The following is a 23,160-nucleotide window of genomic DNA, read 5'->3' as shown; positions in this document are numbered from 1 at the left end:
ACATCTCGTATAGCTGAAAGATGTGGGCCGGGACACACTCAGTCTTATTTATTTATCTAATACCTCACTCATTAGTATTCTGAGATTGGCAGGCACTTTGCAGAGGCCAACGGAGAACACCTTGCAGTCGAAAAATAATGATGAGCTTACTTTAAAAGCAGCTTCTTCCGGCCCAGCGTGGACTGTAGCGGCAACAGGAGTCATTAAACGTGCCCTCTTCCTCTCAGCTCATGAGTATACACACAGCAACATGGTTAAAAACACTCAAACCATTACCATAATGCCTGGATAACGGGGACAAGAGAGTCTAGATGTCAAACATTGGAAAGTGTAAATTCCCCGTAATAGAAATTTCAGTTCGTTTGCCTTCATTTCGTTCCCTCCTGTTCCCTACCCTCTTTATTCTGTACCGCTACATATATTCATGAATTCATGTTTGTGATGAAAACTTATGCGGATTGAGGGGAAAAAAACAAACATAAAGTGTATTTTGACGAGGATCTGCCTCGTTTCAGTGCCAGAGTGCTGCACCAGCTTCAGTCCTGGGGGACGCGCCAGGACGGTAGACCCTCATTCCATATTTCTCTTTCTCCTTTCTCCTACCCCCTCCATACTGTGCGCTCTCTCTCTTTCTCCATCCTCTACCTTGGCCCTCCCTCGTTTTTTTCCCCCTCTGTCAAAGTCAGTTACAGACGGAAGATCTCTCCTTCTTAAATAATTCACAGGTTGATTAATAGACTCACAAGGGTATAATTAGACAGGGGAGAGACAGTGGCTAGTGTAACCAGTACAGTGCTTAGGGGAATTAGAGAGTGGGATTAATAAGGAAACTGAGAATACTGCGAGTGTTCAGAAAATGTGTTGGTGGTTCAGGTTGGAGAGCGGAGCGTGTTGGAGATGGGGGGAATGGGGGGGAGGGATGTGTGCTGCATGAAGCGCTTTCTCCAGGAGCAGAGAGCCAACGTTTGTTTGATGTGGAAATTGGACAGTTTGAATCCGTCTCTTTTAATTTTTCACAAGTTACAGGGACCCCCTTGGAATATCACACTTTTCTAAAGGAAATAAAATTAATTTGGTTTCCTTTTTACAGTCTTACTTTTTTGTGGCCCCTTTCTGAAATGTCTTATCCAGCTTTTTCCCCCCTTCTCTTTTCCTTTTTATTTGCACTCGTAGATCTATAGGAGGAAGCTGAGCTGCTATCATCAGCATGTAACTAAAATGGGATTGGGCTACTTTTGCATTCTGAAAGGGATGAGTTTTGTTGTGCGAGATTGGCGTTCGTTGCGAAAATCCGCCAGACAGATCTCTGCTTCAAATGTAAACAGCTGCTTATCCCTTCGCCTGCACAAACCAAATCAGAAATGAAACAAAATGCATCAACGCAGAATCCAAAAACACATTTGAGAGATGTTTCTGTTCACCCTTCAGTGAATAGATGAGGAGACTTGTGGGACTTAACTTATGATGCTGCAGATTATTTAGCCGTCTTACTTCTTGTCTTTTGTTTTTCATTTGAAATATGCGTTTGAGAAATATATTCTCTGTCCTTTCCCATGTGTGCGTTTTGAATGGAAGACAGCAGAATCCTTAGCGTGGTCTGAATGGGTCCGCCAAACAGAGCTGGTTGTATTTATCTTCTTTTTTTTCTCTCGTTTCTTCCATCTGTCTCCTCCAGATGTTTTCTTCCGTTCTCACAGTGCATCTGATCTGTCGGTGAAGAAAAGGCAACATGACAGTGCTGTTTGCACAAGTTCATCCTGTGCCATTTCATTTTATCCTGCGCTGCAAGACATGCATGCAATGAGCACCCAGTTGATTCGAGTGGGAGATTCGTTTAATTCAGTGCAACTCTTAACAATAGAATAGCTTTTGGATTTCGATTTTGTTTTTTTCTGTTCTTCTCTTTGAAGCATAGTTATATAAAAACAAAGGACTCCGTGTTAGGAAAGTGTGTCTTGCTTTACAAGCTTCTCAAAAATTTAAGTAGTAAAAAATGTAAGTAGCTTTACCTTGACTGGAAAAAGTAGTTTGCTACACTACAAGCTACAAAAAAAACTACTTTGAAATTTTTTATATTTTTAAAATACATTTAAAATTGATGATATCATTTATTAAGAGAGATTTTCTGGCATATGAATGGACAGGGTGACAGAATATGCGTATAAATGGACCCTAAATGAAACTAAAAAGCAACAATACCCCTTATTTATAAAACTATGAAAACATAGAGATTAATAGCAAAATTTTGTTCTATTGCAGTCAAGTTGAATAATTTTTTGATTAGTTTATTTACATATAACATCAGAACAAACCGATTATCTAAAATGATTCAGACTTTTACTGATAGAAAAAGAGTCCTTAAGGACGAAACCGATTCACTAAAATGAATCGAACGAATCCCATGCTGTGTTTCAAAGTGAGGACTGTGTAGTAAGAACTGATTCAATAGAATTAATTATTATTTTCCTATGCTACATTCATTTGATTAGGCCTATAATGTCAGTTAGCACCAATAAAGGCATGTCAAATGTAAAACAGATATGTAGTGTTTGGTGGCACTAAATGTTGAAAAATGGTACAATATATACTGATATAGTTAGTTGCGTTGATTCTTTTAGTAGCCTAAAGGGGGCACCAGTGTTCCCAGCAGTGTTGGTTTATTTATCTAGGATGGCATTAAAGCACTGTACACCTGATAAAGGGGGTGTCAAGAGGCCTCTGACAGCCTCAGAGGCTGCAGAGTTTTTGCGATTTGGTTTCTACGCCGCCAGAACAAGGAGAGCCTGTGGCAACTTTGAAGTTTTGACAGACGAAGGTCTCTGAACATCCCTTAATCTTGCCTTTCCTCAGACAGTACACATGGCAAGTTCACGCTGTTTGCTTTCTGCTTCTTAATGACACAAACCATTCACCCACCACACATCATAACATTTCATCTACCTTAATGCAAGCTGGCTGATTTTTTTCAGACGCAAAAGCCCCTTAACTCTCTCAGAAACTAGCCGTCTCCAAAGAGCGTACGAGCGGGCGTGTGGGAAGACGCAGCTTTCCGCTGTGTGGCGATGAGCTCTTGCGTGTCGTGTGGGGCTTTTTGATCGTACCTGAGTGTTTTTGTTAGCATGCTGCAGGAAACTGCCTGGTGTGATGTGTTGAAAATCAGATCAATAGCTAGCAACTGTAAACGGATGGCTCTGTCAGAACATATTGTCCTGAAGCAGACATTGACGAGAGACAGGCTGTGCGCTTAACATGCCTTCATCAAACTTCATTTGCCTTACAAAACTCAAGTAGAATGAAAAGAGAAATAAACAACATTTAATTTTACTTTGCTTATTATTTATCATATTTAGGGTCAGGAATTTGAACAAACTCTAACTTACTAAGTATTAAACTTTGCTCTGTAGTTAACACAACCATCTTAATAATCTAAGTAAGTCTAAAGAAAGGAAGTTATGCAAGTTTGGAGCGATATAAAGGTGTTTATGTCCATGGATGATGGATAATTTCTGGTAATTATACAAAATATTTAGTATTTTTGTCTGATAATCTGATATACACTACCATTCAAAAGTGTGGGGTTAGTGATTTAAAAAGTAATCATGAAATCAATAAATGAATGCTTTTATTTAGCGAGGACACATTAAACTGATCAAATTGATTTGACTCATTGCAACAACAACAAACAAAAAAAATCTTCATTTGTGTTCCACAGAAACGAGCCACACAGGTTTGGGGATTAATGACAACATTTTCATTTTTGGGTGAATTTTCACTTTCATATCATAGGTTTTATACTTATGGACCTAGTAGCTTTGCCAACTTGACAACTGTTTGAGCGGTTTCCTCACTTATTGAGTAACTTCCAGACGATCACGTTGTGTTGTCTTGTTCTAGTCATATTTTCTTGCCCTCTCATCTTTTGTTCTCCATCTCCCTCTCCCCCTTTTTTTGTTTGTGGCAATTGGAAGGCCAAATGGAAAGGATGGATTGCCTGCCGTAGTAAGTAAAGTGGAGTGTAGTGGCACAGTGCAGGTGGGCAGGAGAGGGCGCAGAGGTTAATTACTCTATTACTGGGTGGCTCAGGCAGGAGCTGTTTAAACAGGACCCAGTCAGCGGGGGATTAGGCCTCATTACTCCAGCTAAAGCTATGCCGTGGACCCTTCCCCCGGCCCTGCACCGCCTCTGGTTTAGACGTGCCAGAGAATATTCATACTTACCCCAGGGGAGAGAGTTAGGGAGGCTTGAAAGGGCTGACACAAACATGGAGAGTGGATGAAAGTCAGAAGGAAAGAGAGGTTGAAAGCAGGAAGTGGAGAGAATCAAAGGAAGAGTGAGCAACAGAGAGAGAGAGAGAGTGAAGGCAGAGCATCATGATTGTAAATCTTGGCTTGACTTCTCCAGATCTGTGGCATCAACCACCTGAGCTGAGCAATGCAACAATTATCCTTCCAGTACCCACACGGGCAGATTAACATCTCCACTCCGATTACACCCTGACCTGCTCCCTCTCCTCTCGGCTCACGGGTGTCTGATGGCACGGGCTGATAGTTGTGCTCCTCTACCTGAAGAACGTAGTGCGAACTGAAATGGGGTCGAGATTGTGTGCGTGAACTGGACTTGTTGGTCAGTGCGTCAGTGAACCGGGTTTGTGAGACTTTGGATCAAGCTGGATTGCTAAGTGGGCTGGTTTGTCTGATAGCAAGAGGTCTTGGTGTGCCAGTTTGCTCCAGATGAGACCAATAATTGTTTTTGGTCACTTTTGAAAAGTTATGTCCTTTGTGGCATTCATGAAATAGGAATAAACTTTCCACTGAATCTGCATTTGTATCACAAACCATCAGCTAAATGTGAACTTTAGATTCTCTTCAGCGCTATATCGACTCGCCTTACATGTGCCTTATAGCTCACGTGCATTTGTACGTACATATCGGCCCATATACAGTTGCAGCACTTAATGTGACTAGAATGACCCTATACCCTCCTTTTCTGTGCCTGCACTGTACAGGAAGACTCGATATACAGAATTAACAGTATGCATAATGAGTGGCTGGTGTACGTCCAGATGGCACATAAGAACTGTACTGTATTTAGGTGTAAGCTGGCTTGTATCATCTCCTACATATTTCACATCTCTCTGTCCAACAACTTCTTTGCTTTATTTGCTTTACTATTTATTGATAACATCCCTAGTGAAAAATACAATAAATACATTTACATATTTTATGTTTAATAAAGTCTTTTTATTTGTGGTGGTGGTGGTGTTTTTTTTATATATGCCAAAAAAAAATCAAATACAACGTTTAACAAATAAATAAATAAATACACAGTTATACAGTAATAATGTCATAAATCAATTAACATGCTTTTGATAGAAAATGGTAGGTTTTTTTTCATATTCTTACTGATGTCTTTGTTTTACCAGTTTTTAAATACCTTGTTGTTTCAGATACATGAGCAGCATAATACATTTTTGTCTGAAATTTCAGATGGTGAGGGCTTGACTAGAGCAAGCTCACTCATTTGTATTTTATGAAGTTTTAGGGACATGCAGTTATGCACATACACACTCCCATAGTATTATGGAGAAATTGTCAAACATTGCCAATAAAATACTATTTGATATGAGGAAAAAAATGCTTCATTTTGAGAGACGCCAGCCCTTCAATATGTGTGATTTAGTTCAAATCCTGGACAGAGCCACCATTATATAATTGAGGAAAAAATCAATGTAAGCAGCTAGACGTGGCCGCTGTGAGCAGGGTTGCATCCATATTGAAAGTGTTGGGGATCGATCGGTGTCTGGGATCGGCTTAGCTTCACTACCCTAATCACACACCGTGCTGGTCGATGCCGGAGCCTGAGCTATTGCCACTCACAGCATATGTTAACATTAGTTTTTCTCTGCCTGTTTAAAAGCCGCACCTGAGATCTTGGCCATTTACTGAAAAAAAAAAAAAAAAAAAAAAAGGATTATATTAAAGATTGCCTGAGGTGTGAGTGAGATTCTCTGCCCCGCTGGTTAAGGACGTTTGGGTGGGCATTGAGGAGAGAAAAGAAACACACAGGATATTTATTTTATCGACGTTCTGCTGTAAAAACAGGAAGATTTAGCGGGGCTCGACTGTTAAAATTCCCACAGAGCTTTTTGCTTGCACATACACACATAAACACAGCCGGTTTCTCTAAGAAGGATGAAAAAGCAGTCAGTCAATACGTGGGCTGATTTGCACTGGAATAAAACTTAAATAGGAAGTCAGATAAATCTGTAGGCTTAATCTGAATACATTCGGAGTTCATGTACAATAAGATTCTGATGTCCTGAGGTGTTTATTACAGTTCAGATTACTAATGTACCATCTCATATCTTAAATATTAAGGAATTTCAGGCACACTATGAAATTATTCATTTAGTCAACAGAAAATAGTTTTTGCAACCCATTTTGCTTCTGGATGTGACATATTTGAGGATATTCAGTGAGAACAAAATATAGGAGTTGATTTTATGCTTTATGAATAGATTATATTGTGAAAAGTTGCTCTGATTGATTTTCTCTTTGGATGAATCAAATGCAAAAAAAAGTAATGCTTGTTAGGAAAGTAAATAGGGATGACTTTATATTTAGTCTTAAACGCAGCATCATTAAATCTGAATAGCCTTAATTAATTCAGTATCATTTAATTAAATACTACTCTTACATTTCATGCAGAGACACACTGGATTTGTAGAAAATGTGGTTGCATTTTGTGTTCTTTAACTTACTCGTTATTCTTGATTAGTCAAGGCCAGTGGGAAACCATGCATCTAGAGCCACAACTTCCTGCAGATCCTCATATCTGCAGTTGTGCATATTTGGAGTATTTTAAGCTTCCGATGGTGAAGAGATCATAGCGTTTCTTCCATATTAATTGCCCTTTAGAATGGCCCAATTATGCTATTAATGGGCCCTGGTGTGAGAACTAATGGCTGGAGACCTTTTTTGCATAGCATTAGCTTAATTGAGCTGCAGATAGAGGCCTAGTGTGACTAGCAGGTCAAGCTAATGTTACCACTAGTCCAGCAGAAGACCTTTTACTGACAGCTATATTAATTAACAGCTATCCAGTTACACAGGCTTTAACAGAGATGAATTAGTAACATGTTTGGTGAAGCAGCAGAAAAATAAGGTTTAGGTTTTTTAACATTGGACGGAAAGTCTTTCTATACTGTAAAGTTGCTGAAATATGCGGGGGGGAAATGTGCAAAATATAGTTTTGGTGGGTTCTTACAGTACTGTGTGTGGTTGGTGATGGATTTTATGTGTTTAAATTGCACAAAACAGGAATAGTTTATATAAACTGTGGACGTCAGTACAGCTATCAGGCCTGAATCGAAAAATAAACAAGTACCTGTTTTTAGAATAAGTCAGCATTTTACAGTAGAAAAGTCCTCCTACTTATGGAAAGTCCAGCTGCATCAGAAAGTAGGCTGAACGAAGCAGGTCAGGCAGGAAGCTCTTTTGTTATGTAAAGAGCTGCTATTTGATCCTCACGCAGGAAAAAAAGGAAAAGAAAAGGGAGCCGTTCAGATAAACTTGCCTCATCAGATAATTGAAGATGCCTTCGCTCCAGTTTCTCTCTTTTGCATAAATGTCTGATCAGTTTTCAGAGGCTGATAACGGCACGCTTGTCCCTCCGCTCACTCCTCTGGAGCTCTGCAGGATCTCTGAAGAGCTGCGGCATGGTGGCTGGGCTAAGAAAACATTTGCAGGATGATCTTTCTGATCTAGATCATGTATAGATAACACATTCCTTTGTGTTCTGTCATTGGAAGTCTCCAGTCTTGCTTAGCGCTCATGATTCTTAAGCTTTTGATGCATGTGTGGAAAATGTATTTTAAAAGTGTAACAGCTAAGGATTGTTTAGAAGTAATTCTTTCCTTTAAGTTCCATGAATGTGTCTTGTTCTCTTATGCTTATTTAATCAACAGTGGTGACTCAGTTGACTGTAAGCAATGAAAAAAAAAATGAAGAAAAAATAATCTGTCTTATTACATTTGTTTATTCAAGTTTTAAGCAAGCAATATAAATTTCATTCATTATTAAGACAGATATGTTAAAGTTGAGTTCAGTTAAAGTTCTGGAGGAAAAAAAAATAGTTTGCTAATAAAGCATAAAAGTAAACTTTGAAAAAAGGTCATCTAACACAATTTTCCTTCTCAATAAATGTATCTTGTTGCAATATTTTTTACTGGAAAACAAGACAAAACCACTGATTAAAATGTGTATTTTTTTTCTCTCACTGTCAGACTTTTCAAACAAAAGTGCATTTTGGCTACAAAGCAAACGACTGTTCCTAAGTTTGCTGTAATTATACTACACCAGACGGTTCTTCTGTTTGCATTAATCTTTCTGGTGGTGCTCTGCTCCGTTCGCTCTCCAGTAATATTCATCTGTCAGTTTTAGTCTCAACTCTTCCCTTCGCTTCCCTCCTCCCTCTTCCACCTCTTCCTGGTGCCAGTCTTTAACTACTCTCCACGTTGGCCACTGCTCTGCTTGTTACAGGCCCAACACGAGTGCAAACAATCAAAGTCTTTGGGAACACTGAAATATGCATGGCTATCCGTGACAGACAGATAAAGCAGGGCAATTAGCCACGTAATCCTAGAGTGGCGCAAGGACTCGTCAGCCTCAGCTGTCCTCCCTCCCTCTCCCCGGATCTCTTTCCGCACCCTACTCTCTTGCTCTCTATTAGTTAAATGTACTTTGTGTGTCGGCTCCCCATCAAATCAAGTAACACTTCCTCTAATTGGCTTATGAATTATACAGCTGAGGCGGCATTATAATTTCATCAGTGGTAAACATTGCAGGGGCAGTTGGTAAAGAATCTATCCCTCATTAATTTCTTAATTTGGGTAGATGGAACCAAGAGGAAGAGAGAGAGAGAGGTTGGGGACGATGAGTGAGAGAACCAGAACGACGGAAAGGGGAGGATCGGATGAACGAAAGAAACTCGCATCACCTCGGTGATGAAGGGACGCATGGTTAAAAAACCAGGAGGATGTTGCTGGCGCTTTTGTTAATAAATGTCAGATATACGATCCGCAGGTTTTGTCAGCCGCTCTTCCTGTGAATTCCAGGCAGTTGCTCCCTTCTCGTGACTTTTCTCACTCACACACGGTTTCCCCCCATTTTCTCTCTTTGTGTTCTTTTTTTACTCCGACTTTATGAATATTTCATAGCAAAGGTCATAAATATTCATTCCGATAGCTTTGCATAGTAGTTATTACCGGTATTTCTTTTTAAAAAACAAAAATACTCATTATAAATTCTTCATACTCCTTCCCCTGAAATAATTACAAGTGCAGATATACCGAAACACACACGCTCCCTCGCAGCGAGTGCTTTATTCCGTGGCTTTATGAAGTGGAGACAAATGAATTTACAGTTCAGTCGTAAGTTACTGACTTCTTCGAGCCGCTGTGCCTCTTTAGAGATATTCTCAAGAAAAGTGATTAACTTTTAGCATATTATCATATTTAAGGCCTTTTCAGGTGCATACAATGCTGCATTCACATCTAAAGGGCTGTGTGAATTTACTATCTGCAGGTCGCCAAAAATTCAGGTAATTTATGCGGAAACTGTCCTGATGACATATGCTTTGAGTTGGAGTTGAATGCATCCGCGTGAGTTGTATCCTGACTGGGTCCCATCTGTCTCCGCTCCTCTCATGCTGTAGTTTTGGACTGGCTGCTTCCACCTCCTGTCAGATTAAACACGGAAACATATGAATGACTGACCGCGAAACGCTTCCATTGTCATGTCACGTTAAGTCTCAAGTCCCCGTCATTCTGATTGCTCATTTCGACCATTTCTGGGCTTTCTGTGCGGGGCAGGTTAATCTTGACATTGTCTGATCTTTGGGAGGCATATTTTTAAGCAATCTTCAAAATGAGGGCTTCCTTGTGTCTCTGTGGTGAAAGCCAACATGAAAGGATTGGGAAAGAGTGGGAGAATCTTCAGAGGGGAAGTGCGCCGGCGAAATGGTGTGAAATGCAAACGCCCAATGGCTTTTTCTTTCATGGCTTTTATTCAATAAAACAGAGCTCTTTTTATGTAAGCCTTCCGAGTCTGACTTATAACACCCACACTCAGACAGGATCAGAAATGGCTTTGCCATTGGATGATGATTATTATTAGACATTTCTAATTGGATTTGACACAATCATCGGTGTAGATTTAAACTATTATATTAGTTTCAGTGTAGATCTGTGCAGGTGCATGATGCAAGTGCCATGTGCTTAAACATTGTCTGCTTTGTTGGAATCTGGCATGAGATGATTATATTTCTTTAAAGTTGTTTGAGGTTAAATTCAGTGGAATTATGGCATATTTGAAAATCTGTTTACCAATATGGTAACTTTTATCCTTATATATATATATATATATATATATATATATATATATATATATATATATATATATATATTTTTTTTTTTTTTTTTTTTATTATTATTATTATTACATTACAGGAACATATATATGTAGTCCCAGACATACACTCTCCTGGCGCTTCCTCTTGTCCATGGTTGTGTGTTCAGTGTGTAGTGAACGACTTTAATTAATGTTGCAGTAAAGCAGAGCTCTGGTCACGGCCTTCCTGAGGTTCTGCATTAGTTCCACCTGAGCTGCTCTTCACCGCAGAACAAGCAGAAAGACTGACTATTGACATCTCACACTCCCTCATACGCTCATATCAGCCAGTCACGGGTCACTGACTCCATCTCAGCGGGTCCATGTACCCGTTAAAGGGCCATGTTAACAGCCTGATTCAGAGTCGGCAGGAAAAATCTGGGTCCCTAGACAGCCCCCAGACAGACTTAATTACTGATGAATTACTGAAGTCTGAGGGAACACTTCTACAAAGCATACTCGAGCCCAAATGTATTCAGCAGGGAAAATGGATGTATATACACTACGGAGTGAAACCACATCAGAAAATCAAGAGCTTTAGAAGCTGTTTTCTCTTTTCTGCCAGTATGACTCGTAATCACACATACATATACACGTATATGCATATTTTCATGCAGATTATACTGTGAGAGTTATTTTTGGTGTCAGAAAACTAATGAAAGCAATTTATATAAAATTTCTAAGAGGACAGAACTGAACAGACTTATAAATAATTATAAGGCCTCTTTAGACCTAAATAGGCCATTATCCTATACATACATTATTTTAAATCTATTTAACCCTGTGTGGTACATATTATGTTCTAGTTTGTTTTTTGTTTGACTTTATATATATATAAAAAAGGGGAACCATCATGATCCACTTGCTAGTTTTTCTTGAAAATGAATATTAATATTTAAAGTGATAACTAATGTCTTACACTTTGAATGAATTATTATAAGGGGTTATTCATTATTGTTACTAAAAGGATAAAATGAAGAAATGATAAATAAAACAAATACGGATAATAACTTTTATGTTTGTACAGTATAAATGCAAATATAGTAATTTCTAAATAATTAATAAATTGATACTAATATTTATAAAAGTTTCTAATGAGAAAATGCAATTCTGCGGTACTGTGTTTTCATATGGCAGCTTGCATATTGTCTGTAAATATTTATAAGTTAAATCAGATAAAAACATTAACATTATTGAACATTTATTCTGAAACAAATTTAGAAAAACATACAAATCTGAAAAGTTTATTTATAAATATGTACATAGGAAACAGAAACAAGGATTTGTACTGTAAACAAAACTAATGTATGTTCATGAACATATAAACGAACTCTGAAATACTGTACATTAGCCACAAGTCAAATCAACATTATCCAGGATATCTTTCATGAGCACAAAACATCCAACAAATAAAACTGAGAAATTGTAGCACAAAAATAAAAACTAGACTAAATATGTTGTTAAGAGAGAATGAGGTACGATTAGCATATTGTTTGGGCTCAACAAATTAGGTGCTTAACGGAAGGTGATGTATATCACAATATGTTAACTAACAAAAGAATATAAGATTAAAGAATCTAAAAAATCTGTCTGTTATCTGTTTAAAGCACAAAGCCACGAACACAGAAGTTATGAATATTTCATACAGAGAAAAGAACGAAACCTCCTTTTGAAGTCTTGAAAGAGCACACACAAAGAGGAAAGAGGAGGGGGCCGTAATTATTGTCGAAATGTTTTTTGACAGATTGTTTTATTAAAGAAGTAGGAGGTACCGCCAAACAGAGCTAACCTCTTCAACAGGAGAAGTCTCCACCTATCAACAAAGTTAGCACTCAAACCAAAAGGCCAAGATCCATTTGACAATCTAATATCTAGGAGAGGAAATACGAGGCAGGCGGAAAAAAAAGTTGGAATTTCAGTCACGTTTGCAGTTATAATCTAATCTGTGACATTTAACACCTGCGACTATTAATATGCACTCTGTATTATGTCCACAAATGAAATCCAAATAGCTTTTCATTTTCTCTTAATGCGTCATCCTATTACATCGTTTAAAAACAGCTTTCAAATTCATGTTATTAGATGCTTATCGCAATATGTCAGTGAACAAATTTGCTGTGACATGCAGCAGACGGCATTTGAGGTTCTGAGCACTGCCTTTGTGTTCTAGTCGCTCTTTGATTAATACATAATGCACATTATTACCTCATAATCAAACACCCCTTCCATGTTGCATTACCAATTGTAATGATATGGCAACATTTCAGAATGCATTGTAATGAAGGCCCTCTCTATGAATAATAAAACCAAGAGAAGCTACATAAACAAGCTTTTTGATGGTATGGAATGCTTTCTTTGATGCCGAACGAGAGATGGGAGCAGAATCGTGTGTCATTTAGGGGCCATTTTTATCTCGGGATACCATCCGAAACCTAAGACAGGGCTGCCGACTAGCCCTGAGGCGAGCTATCATCTTCAGTGACACTAGAGAGAGCACAGGGCAAGGCGACAAGATGTACCGGAGATAAGAACGGATATGGAGGAGAGCATTCTGAGGGTCCAACCAGCCTGCATGCATCTTCCCTGCAACCCACAAAAAAAGGGCTAACTATATTTAACAATATGCACCCAAGCTCACTATCTTAATTAAAATGGGTATCACATATGCGACTGGGATCCATTCCTCATTACTGTTGTATCTCATTAGAGTTCGGCCCTTTGGAGGGGCTGGACCAGTTTTAAAACAGTTTTCTCTTGGTCTCGCTGTTTTTCATTTCCTTGTACAGTCATCTTCTTTTGCTTTAGGGCCAAGGAAAAGTCATTATTTGGAGATGGGGGAGTTGGTGTTTGCAGATCCATAGAAATGTTCCCAAAGCCAATTAGGAAATTGATTTATTTAAAGCAATTAAAATCAGCCACGGGAAGAGCGTGCGTTTTTTATGCAAAAGTAGGATGTTGTGGCAGCATGGTATTAACAAATCAAAAATATACAGCATGAACAGAAAAATTTGTTTTTGAATAGAATAATTTATTAACAGATACAGTCATAGTTATGATATAAAAAGTTATACATCACTTTTTAGCTCAAGCTTGGCTTTAAAATAAAGATCTGTTGAGAAGAACATTTCCCACGTCTTATATTACAAAACAATTAGTGAATACTTTATAGACTTTCAAAGGCTTCTCTTTCAAGCAATAAAAGGCATTTATGTGGCATGTAATTCAGTAGTCAGCCGTGGAGATTTTGTCATCTTTCACCCCACTGCTTTAGAAGAGAGGGGAGTCACAAAAGATGCAGGGACCTTGGAGTATTTTCTTGATCCAGTCTGAATCTGAAAAGGAGATAAGTATGTTGTTATTATGCATAATCATTTACATGTACTGAAGATGAAATCAAGGTTTTTGGTCTAAATTTGTCCATAATGACTTGACTGTCTTTCCCCATTTTCTGCAACATGATGCATTTGGTAAATGTTTTCTTGCCAGTACTTGATGCAAATAATGGGGGGAAAACAAAACAAAAAAAATGTGCATGCAAGAGTTATTTATAAAAAAATTATACAAATTTATATAATAATAATAATAATAATAATATTATATACATTTAATTTTTTTATGAATGCATAAATACATTTTTTGAAATCAAAGATTTTTTTAAATAATACAGTTGCTTTATTTACACTATTAGGCCAAAGGCATAAATCTATTACTCGGACATATTTGTCAACCCCGTTTAAATTCACTTGTTTACAATAATGAACTGCCAAGACGGGTGTTTTGACTGAAAAGTGCACATAAATGTTGAACCTGTCTGCCTGCTAGTTATAATTTAGTTGGTACAACACCCACCCACCCACACACACACAAAAAAAAAAACATAATATAATTTTCATATTGTCTTGGCACTGGAGTATCAGCATATTTGACATCCTAAGCTTGCACTGCTGTGGGGCAGCAGAGTTTTTGTTTTGCGTGTGTGTGTGCAATGTTCCTGTTGCATTACAGAAAGTGTAAGTGTGTGGTGCAATGTGGTTCTGAATGGAGATATGATACAGCATTATGGCTCACCCTCGGGCTCTGCTACTGAGGCAATACTGTCCTGCAATAGACAGCGGCGGTATGTCACACCCTGACAGGCCTGATATGACAGCGCACACCTTAGGGAGGGAGAAGGAAAGAGACGGCAAGACACATGAACAGAAACGACAGGGGAAGGTTTAGATCAGTACTTGGCAGAGATCAGAATGACAGCAATGAAGCAACTATTTCCCTGATACACCATTAGGGGCAGTAATCACCTTTCAGTCAGGCGGATGGATAAAATGTCAAGCCAGGGGTTTGAAAGTGGGTCAAATCTACTCAAAATCTAGTCAACACCTACATATATTCCAGTGGAATAAAAGCGATTTTATAGGTTAAAATTTCCACTTTTCATGTTTGATATTATGAAGACATAATACTGGCACATAAATTCAAAGAGCCTAGCAAACTACATTCTAGTATTCATAAGGATTAAGTACAGAAACACTGCAAAACATAGCCAAAATTAAATCACATTTGTATGTAAAATAACCACAAAGTATTCCAGATTACTATGCAAGTTAATGTTTTTATGACAGAGTTGGAACATGATCTTTACTTAATAACCTAATGATTTTTGGCATAAATAAGTAAAATCAATTATTTTGACCCATATAATGTATTTTTGGCTATTGCTACAATTATACCCATGCTACTTATGACTAGTTCTGTGGTCCAGGGTCACATATTTGGATTTTATAATGACATATATCATATTTTGTCCTACCTGAGCCATCTGTGCCCATTCTTGCACTCTGCTCGTTTGCAGTCTGTGAAAGGCAGAACTTCTTTACAGAGGCTGCAATACTCCGGAAATGTCTGTTTGTTCATCTTATTCATGATATGACCTATCAGCACCTGTGAAGGTCAAACATAAAAAAATTGACATGCAGGGTAATGTACACTTCTTTCACATTTCTAAAAATGTGAGTTAATAATTCGCTGCATGAATCATTTTATTTGCCAGTTAAAACAAGCATAAAACACCTACATGTTATGCCTCTATCATCCAGTTTCGATCTTACAATCTTAAAATGCTTATAAGCGGGGCCATAGCTGGGGTTAGCGGGGCCCCGGTGCAGGTTGTACCAGTGGGCCCTGTTGGAAATGGTTTAATTTGTATGTTCATTCTATTATTTATGTTTACGTTTTTTCAAGTTTGTAGGTGTCCAGGTAACAGAAACCGAATAATTAAATGTAAAATAGCACTGAATAGTCTTCACTGTAAAAATTAAATATACAGGCAAACCAAAATTTATATAGATATAGTGCCATTTTCTATAGTTTAGAAAATGGTAATAAAATATGACAAGAACTCAGAGTTAAACTGTCAGAACAAATTTATATTGATAATGTCAGATAACTTTGACAGAAAGATACGTAATGAGTTACAATCAACCAAAACTTCAGACAGCCGTTATTATGACAACATTTACACAACTATCAATACTTTGTTGACCAATTACCAACCAATGCTTAATTTTATTCAGTCAGTGGTGTGAAAAAGTGGCATTAGTAATTCAGTAAAAATATGGAAACAAAACATGGTGAGGTCAAAGTGTCTGAATAATTTTTGGTCCCAATTTTATTTTATTTTTTTCCGGAGCAGGTGTATTGACAAGAATGTCTCCGACACAATTGATGTGTTTTGTTGTTGGATGTAATAATAAACAGCAGTCGTCATTTACTCCCGACATCTGAGGTGAGGTGACATCTAAGATGCAGTGGATTAGTGTTTTTTTTGTTACGGGAATGTGTCCTTTTCTAATAATGTGCTAGTTAGCAAGTTTCACAATGAATGCGGCTAAAATTTACAGTATCTCAGAGAACTGCGCATCACCCCACTGAAGAGAGGGGTGGGGTAGCAGAGCTCATTAGCATTTAAAGGGAAATGTGTTATGTTTTTTGTTAATGTAGTGTTTTACACTACCATTGAGAAATTTTAAACAAACTTTGCTATAGACTTTTCACTAAGAACCTAAAGAATCATCAAACTCTAGAAAATGGGCATCCAGAGACCCCTTTAAAATTTGCAAAGCAATTGAAAAGCAAAACTAAATTTGTTTTCGAGAGACTGTGAGAAGGAGGCTCACCTTTGCTGCCCTGTCTTCATTAGCAGGGTCATTTGTGAGGAAGTCACACACACCTTTGGTAGGAACACATGTGTTTTGAGTGACGCAGGTGTGCAGGTACACCTCACCCAACACCTTCTTCATGTTCTCGCGGATCAATTGGGACTCCACCTCTTCAATCCTACTGCTGATCTCCCTCATTTGTTCCTCACTGGACTGCTTTTCGGCATCGCCTTGCCTGAGCTCTTCTTGAGTGGAGATCTCTGCCATCTCATCTTCACCTCCACCCGCTTCCTCATCCACAATTTTATCTTCCCTGTGAGTCGGCTGCCAAAGGTGCTCTGAAGGGCTTTTCTGCATGGACTTGTAGAGCGTCCGGAGGAGGAAAAGCTTGAGACGCCATAAGTAGGTGGATCCTGAGGTTTGGAGCTTCTCATCTAGATTGTTCTGCAGAACCGAAGGGATGCTTTTGTCCTTCAGTATCCGCCAACGTTGCAAGTCCAGCAAGTCGGTCTTTCTGAAGAGATTGTGCATTTGAGACTCAAGCAGCTCAGCAGCCGTTTCATCTGTAGTCTTCAGGGTGATAAACTGCACCTGGTAAGTGCGATTGACTGGATGGAGCCCATTGATCATGCCCTCATTGGAGATAAGAGCCAAGTAGGCACCATTTGGACTGACAGATATGCCATGTATTCGTCGTCCCGCAACTCCCTCTGGCAGAGCAATCTCCTCCTGTTTAAACTCAACAGCAATATCTGTAAAAACCGGCGTGAGCCTTTTCACCTTTCCATCTAGTGAGCAGGTGAAAATAGTCCCACTGTTATGACAGACTGTCATTGATATGATAGGGGTGGAATGAAGGCCTGTGACGTGGGAGTTGTGGACATTGAGACCAGCTTTGGAGATCAGCAACAAGCACCAGAACACATAAGGACCACGTGCAGCAACCACTAAGCTGCAGTTGCATTTCTGGTGCGGATGGAAGAGCGTAATGCATCTGATGTTGTGGACTGGTATCTGGTCCTTATCCTGCCACAAAACCACTGGCTGCCTGAGGGTGAAGTAACCCTTCACTGCCTTGAGGTTGACTGGAAGGATCTTTACAGGTCCATCTGAGCTGCCCACAATCAGTCCACTCATTTTCCGTCCACCGTGCTCATACTCCCACCAGGTGAGCATACTTGGCGATGACACGCCAGATTTTATGGTGTTGCAAGACATTACTGAATCCTTTCCTTGTGGGGGCAAGCTGAACTGCCACACCACTACATCTCCATTCTCCATAAGTACAGCCAGAAGTACAGTGTTAACGTCTTTACATGCATTATTGGTCTGAACTTGCTGCATGCTGCACAGACCAGACCACTCCATGCACACTGGCATCTGCATACGATACCGCCGTTGAAGTTCATCCAAGTCTTTAATAGAGTTCGGCGGTGTGCCGTCATTCTGAGCAGAATAGTTCCTGGATTTTAACATTTCTCCATAAAGTTCTGTAAGGTCCAGGAGTGGTGTCCACTGCAATCGCAAATGACTGCTGTGGATTGTGAGATGATTGTCCAGTGTTAAGAAAGCAAGAAGACAGCGGCCATATTTGTCGCAGCCTAATGGTGACCAGCTGGTGTACTTCACGCCATGGAGACATCCACTTTGAGGATGGATGGCTCTGTCCAGCAATATCATTTGGCTTACTACAGGATCTTTACTCTTTGCAAAGCTTTCTTTAACAGTCTGCACTTCCTTTTCAGGGCCCACCTGTAACAATTTGTAAAAACACATTAATGAACTTCAGAAAAATATTTCATGCTTCATGAGACCTAATAAGTTTAAAATTATAATTAATAAGACTTAATTAAATTTAATTTTGCACAAAGACGCAGCTTGCAAATTGCATCAACTGTTTACTTTTATTTTTGAAACAATTTATTTTATAACTTCACCCAAATCATAATTATTGATTCCCAACTTATTCCTCACTTTTTTTAATTTATATAATTTATTCAACCAGATAAAAAAAAAAAAAAAAGTGATGCTCAAAAAACTAACCCACCACTAACATCTAATAACAAAATACAAATCAAGGTCAACAGAACCAAAATCAAACCTCACTAGAAAACCTACTATATTTTTCCCATGTCTTGTATAAATAGTAACATGACTAGAGCTATTTAATTCTAGTTTGCCATCTGAAAGATGATGTCTGTGTCAAAGTTCCATAAAAAATAAGCATTTCAAATATATAATAATGCAGATTCAACTACCACACATGGTACATATATTTAAAACGTCTATTATTAATTAAGATCGCTCTGTCTCATAAATCATGATCACAGGAAACATAAATATGTCAGTGGTCACAACTGTGACCAGTGGGAAAACACAGTGCCCCATTTAAAAAAAATAAAATAAAATAACTGTTTTCCTCACATTGTAAAACATCAGATTTCCAGTATTGTTATACTGAATTAAAAAGTAGATGTAAAAAGAAATGTGAATTTATTCTTGGATTATCACTCCCCACAACTGACTGGGGGGGGGGGGGGGACGCTACTATTAATGCTCATGTTAATATTTGCTTATTTTTATTGCGTCTAACTGTTCAACGAGCGATTTTTTATTAGTTTCCCACAGATTAGCAATAAAATACATAGCTAAACAAAAATGTGCCATATTAAAAGGAATTCAGTTTGCGCTTGAAAAAAAAATGATGGATTAAATAGGATAATTCCTCGAAGATACTTCACACTTATTTTGAACATCTTGAGATAGACAAACGTCATGTCGTGTCACGTCAAAACATGGCTTAAGCTTGGCAACATAGCTGCAACAGAGCACGTGAGTTGGTACCATAAAGCAGCGAGCAGGAGCGCAGATTTACCTTGAGATGAAAAGGGCTGTCCGGAACGGGGATGTGACTGCGATGCAGCACCATATTTTGACTGAGACTGTGTATGTCACACACCAGCTCCATGATGGACACGCTGTTAGCGCTGGAGGCCGCCAGTCTGTGATCCTCTGCCCACGACAGAGGCTCAACCCCGCTAACAGGACTCAGCAATTTAATCGCTGGATCCCGCAGAACCACTGGACCCTGTACCGCCCAAAAATCATTATCCGGTCCCGACTGGGCTTCAGACGCGTTCCCTGATTTTTCCGAGGTACTATTTGAGCCTAATGCCGCCATTGTTTCTGTATAAAAATAAAGCCCGCGTCTACAGGAAGTTACGGTGCCGGAGGAGGAGGGATTTCACGAGCGCGGCAGGAGCTGGGTTGCCAGATTGACAATAGTCATGCTGAAAACAATAGTGGTTCGTTGTTTCCTAATTAATAATTATAATAAATTAGTATATACATAATACTATCATAATGCACTATATTATTATTATGTACAATTTAATTGTTCTTAACTAAATTTAGTAGGCTATTTTGTATATTGATCGGCCCAGTAAGTGTTAATATATGTATCAGTGTTCACTCAATTCTAGTTCATAATTTGATTTGAGGTTTTGTATCTGAATCATGCTTTGTTGTTTAATTTGATATAACCTCATGCTTTTATCTTAAAAACACCATTGCTAACCAGAGAAGGTACATCTGTGCATCCAATTTTAGTTGCTTTCTAATTAAAGTATTTTGTATTACAGTTTTGCCACAATATGTGCTATATGTTTATCATTTCGAAATTAAAATGAAGAGAGGGAAGGCAGTGGTGATGCGTGCAAATTATAAAATGCAGTTAAATATTTCTATCTGATAAATATTAAACAAACATTTGAGGTTAAAATCATGAAAATTACTAGAGGTTGCCTATAGGAGTTATAACACCATCAATATATCCTACTGCATAGTATGGGCTGATATATTTTGGGTATCTCTATATAATCACAATATATCATCATCCTATTTTTGTATTTTTTTCAATTTAACGTTCATAATATTGGGCAGAGAGCCAGTCTTTGCTGTGCTAAGTGCTTAAATTACAGATGTCATTCTAAACTGTAAAGCATTTGTCATTTGATAAACTGACATAATCCATCAGCTAAAAACTCAGACACTATTCATCTGATGTCAGGGGAACAGGAGAAAGATCATTAATTGGTGGCAGCATATGAGAACGGTCAGGAGCCCTAACTGTGTGACCAAGTTGCAGGATATGTGTAATTAACAACCACATGCTTTGATCTGTCTAGTATTCCCACCAAAAGGTTGAAAAGAAGCAGTGTGTCCTGTTTCCTTTCTGAATGCAGTCTTTGGCAGACTCCACTCACAAGATGAGTTGTCAAAAGCATTTAGCAATATGGAGGTTTCCTCTCTAAAAAAACAAATCGGTACAAATCTATGAAACAAACATGTAATTGTGGCACTAATATTTTACTCTTCCCTCCCTCCATCTATCTGTCATTTGTTTCAATAATAATTTGAATGTGGAGCCTTTTTGTATTTCAGTCTTAATGAAGCATGTATAGTATGAATATTTCAGTGACCTTCTGTGCACAATTTTCTAGGTTTTGACACGGCGGTTTCAACATCAGTTTGTGGGATTGTTGGATTAAACATTCATTCATATTTGTCTCTTAGAGTCACTTCACGCATTTAACCAGGTCTTGTTCTACAGGGTTGCTTGGCATATCAAAACGCAATGTGCCTCATCTTGTTTGTGCTTGTCTGATTGGGTGTGCTGTGCTGTTTTGTTATTGAAAATAGTGTTTTTAGATTTGCTTTCTCCAAAAACAAACTTGGTAAATTGCTGTAATATGATTACAATTTACAAATATGAGTTGCATTATATTTATAACAAACAGTATATATAATTTTTTTTAGAGTGTACATAAAGTACCTGATTATTAATGTTATGTCATTATCATCTAATAATCAAAATAAAAATTTTCAGAGTGTAATTCTCTTAATTTATTTTCTAAAATGAAAAAAATGACCAATGCATTATCACTCAGTGCTGCTAAAATATATTGCAACGCTCTGCTTTCATCATCATTTTGTTTAACTGCTTGTCCTGAATTATTTGCAATCAGAGCTGCATTAGTAAATACTAACCTGAGCGTTTTTATTGTTTCAGTTGCAGACCTCTCCTCAGCTGAGCCATTTGCACATATCCTGCCCGAACTCTTATGGGAAACTGTGACGGATGGTTCATCATACTTGTTTTAATTATTCAGCTGTGCAGACAGCACCCTGGGGAGACGTGCTGCAGCGCATTACAAAAAACACACATTCAGTGATATAATCATAATGATGATAATGAAATGTATTTAGAGCACATCAGTGCCTCCCTCTCTCTCTTTGCCTCTGCCTCTCGCAGCTCTGGTGTGAGGATGTGAGTGCTGTCTGATGCAGAAGAGGCAAGTTTGCTGCGCTCTGGCCCCCGGTGGCTCCTTGTGGAGGCCTGTGGTGCCCCGCACGATGGCTCACCGGAGATTAGCCGTCAGAGCGGAGGGCTTTGCATACCTCATGTGCCGTCAACTGCGAAGGCTTACCTGACAGGTGTTGCTCTCGTTCAGATCTGTTGTGTCCTCCTGAGCTGAAGCTTCGGTGGGGCGCCTGTAGGTAGGAGAAACCTTCCTTCCTACTGTCACTCATCACGGGCCACGCAGCCAGACCAAAGCCAAATCTCTCCTCAATGAGAGCCCAATGATGTCTGATCAGTGTGGCACAAAAACACTCCGGGCGCTGCTTGAATAGTCCTTGCTTAAATATGTCATTGAGCATTGCAAACTTTTTGTGGAAAAAATATTTGGGAGTGCTGCGCATGGTTGCTTATCATTTCAAATCTAAGTATTGTGCAACTGTAAATGTTTTTTCAAATGTGATATTTGGGTTTATTGGGAGTCTCCGAGAGATGTATTCAAACTCTCCTGGCTTCCCATACTTCCAACAACGCTGTTCACTCCTTAGTGCATCTACAGTATGAGTTGACCTGTTTGTTATGTTTGTATACACTCTCACTGGAGAATTTGTGAAATAAGAACATCTAAGTAGTTTTGTATCCTGTCCTGTATTAAAGTTTGCTGTCAGGTTAATCTACCCTTAGTTCTCCCCAGAATTGCGGCATAAAAACAGAAACCGGGACTTAAGGGTGCTAAAAACAGCAGAAGAGACAAATGAATGATCACATGTATGCGCAGTGATAATAGATTAATAATTCATAGTGCTTTATGATTAATTAAAACAGGCCTCGGGTCCTGTGGCAGGTACAGGCTGAAACACAGTCTGACATTCCCATGCGATCCTCTGAACATCTGAACATCTGAACTCTCTCCTTTCTTCTGTCCCCAGTCCAGGTGGAAGACCTGTTCAAATATCTCCAGTGGCATCCAATTCATGCTTTGGGGACCATAAGTGCTTGTTTTTTTCTTTCCTAGGCTTGCTGGTGTGGGGAAGTGCTGTATATAGTACAATCAAGAGCCTATTTATAGAGAACAGGACACATTGACTTATGAACAAATTGTGTAATTTATTGACCTCACCTTCGCTCTTTTGTATAGTAGCAATCCTGGCTGCTATGCACAAATAATGTTATTTACGGCTGCTGCTCTATAATGCAA

At 38.7% G+C, this 23,160-nt stretch overlaps 1 protein-coding gene and 1 long non-coding RNA gene across 2 annotated transcripts; one reads left to right on the top strand and one right to left on the bottom strand.

Annotated features, from left to right (window-relative positions):
- Window positions 1–11,848: 11,848 nt before the first annotated feature.
- Window positions 11,849–19,879, bottom strand: gtf3c4 (general transcription factor IIIC, polypeptide 4). The gene is made up of 5 exons (XM_026196304.1): window positions 19,479–19,879; window positions 16,622–18,355; window positions 15,256–15,386; window positions 14,517–14,605; window positions 11,849–13,780 (listed from the first exon to the last, which is right to left on the bottom strand). The coding sequence occupies exons 1-5, from the start codon at window positions 19,782–19,784 to the stop codon at window positions 13,716–13,718; spliced, it is 2,325 nt and encodes a 774-aa protein (XP_026052089.1). The 5' UTR covers window positions 19,785–19,879; the 3' UTR covers window positions 11,849–13,715.
- LOC113038694 (uncharacterized) lies at window positions 19,621–22,639 on the top strand. Its single transcript, XR_003274807.1, has 2 exons — window positions 19,621–19,758; window positions 21,675–22,639. It is a non-coding gene; the product is annotated as an uncharacterized LOC113038694 (long non-coding RNA).
- The last annotated feature ends 521 nt before the right edge of the window (window positions 22,640–23,160 follow it).

Source organism: Carassius auratus, chromosome 21 (genome assembly GCF_003368295.1).
Source record: "Carassius auratus strain Wakin chromosome 21, ASM336829v1, whole genome shotgun sequence".
In the NCBI taxonomy this organism is placed as follows: domain Eukaryota; kingdom Metazoa; phylum Chordata; class Actinopteri; order Cypriniformes; family Cyprinidae; genus Carassius; species Carassius auratus.
Note: the sequence above shows the minus strand (reverse complement) of the source record. Positions and strands in the feature narration are given on the sequence as shown.

Bases quoted from the DNA above. Each gene is read 5' to 3' on its own strand.
- gtf3c4 (XM_026196304.1), bottom strand. From the start codon at position 19,784: ATGGCGGCATTAGGCTCAAATAGTACCTCGGAAAAATCAGGGAACGCG. The intron at 14,606-15,255 runs GTAGGACAAAAT...TCCCTCCCTAAG, and splicing joins AATGGGCACAGATGGCTCAG to GTGTGCGCTGTCATATCAGG. The intron at 13,781-14,516 runs GTGAGCCATAAT...TCTCCTTTTCAG, and splicing joins CTCAGTAGCAGAGCCCGAGG to ATTCAGACTGGATCAAGAAA.